This window comes from Limulus polyphemus, unplaced genomic scaffold (assembly GCF_000517525.1).
Source record: "Limulus polyphemus unplaced genomic scaffold, Limulus_polyphemus-2.1.2 Scaffold10887, whole genome shotgun sequence".
In the NCBI taxonomy this organism is placed as follows: domain Eukaryota; kingdom Metazoa; phylum Arthropoda; class Merostomata; order Xiphosura; family Limulidae; genus Limulus; species Limulus polyphemus.
Genome location: NW_013676497.1, coordinates 6,827 through 12,865, shown reverse-complemented (window position 1 = coordinate 12,865; position 6,039 = coordinate 6,827). Strand labels below are relative to the sequence as shown.

Below are 6,039 nucleotides of genomic sequence, written 5' to 3'. Positions count from 1 at the left end.
TAGAGCTATTACCATACAATTACAGTAAGTTACATCTAACATAGAGCTATTACCATACAATTCAGTAAGTTACATTTTACATAGAGCTATTGCCATACAATTACAGTAAGTTACGTCTTACATAGAGCTATTGCCATACAATTACAGTAAGTTACGTCTTACATAGAGCTATTACCATACAATTACAGTAAGTTGCATCTTACATAGAGCTATTACCATATAATTACAGTAAGTTACGTCTTACATAGAGCTATTACTATACAATCACAGTAAGTTACATCTTACATAGAGCTATTACCTTACAATTACAGTAAGTTACGTCTTACATAGAGCTGTTACCATATAATTACAAAAATTGTAAGGTAATAGCTCTATGTAAGATGTAACTTACTGTGATTGTATGGTAATAGCTTTATGTAAGATGTAACTTACTGTAATTGTATGGTAATAGCTCTATGTAAGATGCAACTTACTGTAATTGTAAGGTAATAGCTCTATGTAAGATGTAACTTACTGTAATTGTATGGTAATAGCTCTATGTAAGATGTAACTTACTGTAATTGTATGGTAATAGCTCTATGTAAGACGTAACTTACTGTAATTGTATGGTAATAGCTCTATGTAAGACGTAACTTAAAAGTAAGTTGCATCTTACATAGAGCTATTACCATATAATTACAGTAAGTTACGTCTTACATATAGCTATTACCATACAATCACAGTAAGTTACATCTTACATAGCGCTATTGCCGTACAATTACAGTAAGTTACATCTAACATAGAGCTATTACCATACAATCACAGTAAGTTGCATCTCACATAGAGCTATTACCATACAATTACAGTAAGTTACATCTAACATAGAGCTATTACTATACAATCACAGTAAGTTACGTCTTACATAGAGCTATTACCATACAGTTACAGTAAGTTGCATCTTACATGGAGCTATTACCATATAATTACAGTAAGTTACATCTTACATAGAGCTATTACCATACAATTACAGTAAGGTACATCTAACATAGAGCTATTACCATACAATTACAGTAAGTTACATCTTACATAGAGCTATTACCATATAATTACAGTAAGTTACGTCTTACATATAGCTAGTACCATACAATCACAGTAAGTTACATCTTACATAGAGCTATTGCCATACAATTACAGTAAGTTACGTCTTACATAGAGCTATTACCATATAATTACAGTAAGTTACGTCTTACATAGAGCTATTACTATACAATCACAGTAAGTTACGTCTTACATAGAGTTATTACCTTACAATTACAGTAAGTTGCATCTTACATAGAGCTATTACCATACAATTACAGTAAGTTACATCTTACATATATCTGTTACCATATAATTACAGTAAGTTACGTCTTACATATCTGTTACCATATAATTACAGTGTGCCACATCTTACACAATGCTCTAAGCATCTGATATGTCTATCTAAGAATTGTGGATCACACGAATAAAGCATACATGAAAAGATAATGTGGACTCCATGATGTGCTTATTTTTATAAGGAAGAATTCATTACAATAAGGAATTTAGAGCTGCAGGACATCTATGGAGCAATATTCTGGTACCAGTAATTTCAAAATGGAAATTAGGTTTTGAATGAGTTCTTTAATTTGATGGAGAGTTCACACATGACAGAAGTTTCACACCTCTCATTACAGTCTACCAAGCATTAGCTCTATGTAAGACGTAACTTACTGTAATTGTATGGTAATAGCTCTATGTAAGACGTAACTTACTGTAATTGTATGGTAATAGCTCTATGTAAGATGTAACTTACTGTGATTGTATAGTAATAGCTCTATGTTAGATGTACCTTACTGTAATTGTATGGTAATAGCTCTATGTAAGATGTAACTTACTGTGATTGTATAGTAATAGCTCTATGTTAGATGTAACTTACTGTAATTGTATGGTAATAGCTCTATGTAAGATGTATCTTACTGTAATTGTAAGGTAATAGCTCTATGTTAGATGTAACTTACTGTGATTGTATGGTAATAGCTCTGTCTAATAGAGTCTCAGCATTAACAGGACTTTTTTTTTAATTTTCTTGAGTGTACAAACTATGGATAGTTAACCCACTTCATTGTAGATAAACATTTTGGAGTAAGATATTACCCAAGAGACTGAGCACAGCAGGAATGTGGCCTTTTTCTTCACCACAAGCAAAGAGTTTAAGACAGTTTATGGGGGAGTTAAAATTTTTTGTTTGTTCTTTATAACAGAAAGAGTTAGTCAAGATAGTGGGAAAATACAAAATTTTTATGATAGAGGGTGAGGAAATTGGTGCAAGCTAGCAAGGGAAGGCAATAGGGCTAAGAAAAATATGGAGAATTTTGAAAGGAAAATTAAGACTTTCAGTATCAAGTTCCTGACTTGGTTCTTAATGTGGTGTTCGAACTTATGCTGTATTTTGTTTTGATTTCATGGTTGTGTGATTAGTGATTCCAATACTGTATAATTTATTTTGCTACAGTTTAAGATTACTGTTTGTTTTAGATACATAACATACTGCTGTTAGGACTAGATTTTTAAAAGATATTGATTTATTACATACTTGAATCTTACATATGGTATACTTGAAATGACATGGGGAAAGTTTTGATTTATATTTTCAGGAAGAGAGTAGAAAATGTTCCAATTCCTCTTATTTTTCCAAAGGAAGCTGATGCAGGAATCTGGGGAGGAGAAGGAATTATCAAGGGTTTCCAAAAGAGGAAACCACAGTCACAGAAGTAGGTTTTTAAGAGTTTAGTTTATCAACTATGATACTTGTACATGTGTGCTTCTTTAAAAGTTTCAAAGAGTTTGCCTTTAGTTTTTAAACCCGTCTTCAAAAATATTTAATATCACTTTCATGGAGTGTCATGATTAGAGAGGAATGATTTAATCAATGTAATTGATTACCTATAAGCAGCAGTTACATCGATTAGTATAATGTTAATACATCAAAATTACAGTTAAATCGATGATTCCAACTATCCAAGTAATTGAAATATTGCCACCAAACTTGCTCACTATCTTTGTTATGGCAAAGGCTGTTTGCTACTGTCACTAATTTTGAAGGTGATGGCAGCACCCACTGCCAACGTTTTTTGATATTGTCAAACTTCTCTGGTATCATGGTTTGAGGAAGAAATGTAATTGATTAATGAGGCCATCAGTTAACTCTTTCCTTCTGTGGTCAGGTGATGTGACAAACCTTGTAACCACAAAGTAATGGAGTATCCACATTATAACTTTTAATATTTTTGTGTACCTACTCAAAATTTGGCAAGTCTTCAGTAAACATTAGAAGGCTTTTATACAAAAAAAATCAGGTTTTTTTAATTAAGTATTTTTACTAAAGATTTGTCCATGAGTATATAGAATCAGAGTGTTGACTACTCCAAGTGCAAAGTGATTTTCATGTTAAAATTAAAAGATTTTTCTCTATCTGAAAATTTTTGAATTTCATACGTGTAACCTATGAAACCTCCTAAATAAATATCAAACTTTTTTTCTAGTAAATCTATAATTTATCTGTTATTTTCTCTACTGTAACTCTATATGGACTTGGTCAATTTGACCAACCTTGTACTCACCATAAAAAAAAAAAAAAATACTGTATTATCCTTTTTTCTTTTTAAAATGACTGCAGATTATAACAGAAAACCACAATTGTTTATCATTAAAGCTTAAGGCTTGTAAACCATCTACCTCTGTTTATACATAGTTTATTGTTTTATTGTCCTTTGAACCATGTGCAGTGCACATTACCGTATTGAAGGATGTAATGCACGAGCTGTTTTTGAGCATTTTCATTACCTTATCTAATCTAACCTAATAAGTTCCTAATTTTTATGTTTTAGTTACTTTTATAACAATAAATAATATATTTATAAAAAACAAATATAGTACTTTTTGTTTGATCTCTTCTATTTTTGTTGATGGAACTTAAGCATACTTTTTTTTTATAAACATTAAATAACTTTTGTTTATTTAAGTAATGCATCTAAGAACAGAGAATAATAACATGCACAAAGCCAAAAATGTCTTATAGCTATTTTAATTTAACTGGCTTTCTAACTAATGCAAGAGGGGCTTAAAATAATTCTGTTTTCTGCTCGACCTGAACACCACAAGATAAATTTTCAATCTGAAGATGAAATTGTACTGAAAACAATGTAGCATTATACATCATTCGATAAATTGAAACTTTGCCTTTCTATTGATTGTAAATGATGTATTTAAGATGTCAGAAAGAATTATTCCCAATTTGTGAAAGAGAGAATGTGACAGGTGGGTGTGGCAAGTGGGTCTTATTTTCTAGTTTATGAATTTGTAAAAAAATTGACTGAAGGTCATAAATATTAAACTTTGCCTTAGTAAAATCTACATTATAATGAATAATTTATGTTGAATTCCATACTTCAGAGAAGAGTGATAAATACATTAGAGAAGACCTAGAGAACAAATGTCATAATTCTCACATTATTGGAGATTGAGGATTTTTAAAAATATTTCCTTATAAAAACTTAATATTACAATTTGATTTATTAACTCTGTTTTGACGCCAAGTTTATTTGTATTCAGTGTTAATAAAGTAATTTAATTAAAGTTTGAATGTAACTGGTAAAGGTCGTGACATGCTCACTATGACCTAGCTGTAGTGAGAGGGTTAATTGATTAGCAACCATCTCTCTTTGCTCAGCTCTTAATAAAGCGTAAAGGTGGCATATTGTAATAAACAAATCCTTGAAAGTGTATTACATCTGAATAAATGTCTCTATTTAATCCTTATTATTTAAATAAATTGGTTAACGAAGAAACTAATATTTTATAGACTTGTTAATTTGACTTCTGTTGTGAGTCAAATATTGAAATACGTTCAAATGGGTGATTTAAAAAACAATTGGGAAAGTTGTTGTAATTTAATTAATTATTCCTAGCATAAACGTTTGATTTTCTTTTTTGGTAGGTTTCCTGCTCTTGATAAGTTATTCTAGTTCATGCTGTGTACCTTGAGTTTTCATGATCAGTTGCTGCACACAATATTAAGAACTGGTGCAAAAGTATAATATCAACTCAGTGGCAGAAAGCAAATTTAAGCTAATATTTTTCAAAATAGAAGAATGCATTTGTGGAGTCCCTCATTTTCCTGTTTTGGGACCTTTTTTTAAAATTATTATTTAAGTCATTGATTTAGATATCTTCTTGTGTAATACTTTAGATCAATAACTTGATCAGAAAGACTTTTTAAAAGGCTGTTTATATAATCATTTAAATTCTCACTTGCTTTGCTCCTAATTAGCTTTAATCAATCCAGAAATAGCTTAGCAAACAGCTTTAATATTGTAAAGTTCTCTACTGGAAATATTTATCTTGGTTTTGGGAAACTCATTACATTGAACAAATACTGTTTTTGCACAGTATTTGTTTCTTTAAGTAAATTGTAAGTTAAATTACAGCAGGCAATCTACATCTAATAGTATCGCATGAAATAATTGATTAGTGCCATGAACATAACTAACTAATCAAAATTCTGATTATTCTAATTACCCAAATATCATGTAAGAATACTTGATTATATCACTTAACAAGCCTGAGGGTTAATCGGTTATTAAATTCCATAATCACCCAGCCCTAATTATAGGCTGTTTTTACAAGTCAACTTTTGAATAAACATGATGAGATTAGATCAAACTAACATACATACAACTTTGCCATTTATTTCTAAGTGTGCTTCTATGAAAAGTATCATTCACTTCAGTGGCGTAAGCAAGGGTTCTCAGCACCTGGGGGCAAAGATACTTTTGGTGCCTCCACCTCTGAAATGTTTTGATTATTTGTTTTGTGACTCATTACCCACTTAATGACAATAAGATAAAGAATTAAATACTGCCTTACACAGGCCTAAAATAAAGTCACAATATAACATCTCACAATATCACAACTGTAAACCTGTAACTAATGAAGTATAGCCTACTAGGTGTACTTGCATAATTTGTAAACCATTTTGAT

The 6,039-nt window shown here is 30.6% G+C and overlaps 1 protein-coding gene across 1 annotated transcript in view; it reads left to right on the top strand.

Moving 5' to 3' along the window:
• LOC106476558 (39S ribosomal protein L28, mitochondrial-like) overlaps positions 1-6,039 on the top strand; it is a gene marked incomplete at its 3' end in the record, with an annotated part of 14,526 nt that overhangs the window by 3,555 nt on the left and 4,932 nt on the right. The window contains exon 3 of the mRNA XM_022380387.1: positions 2,655-2,771. Coding sequence (XP_022236095.1) covers positions 2,655-2,771 — 117 coding nt within the window. The remainder of the gene's footprint in view (positions 1-2,654; positions 2,772-6,039) is intronic.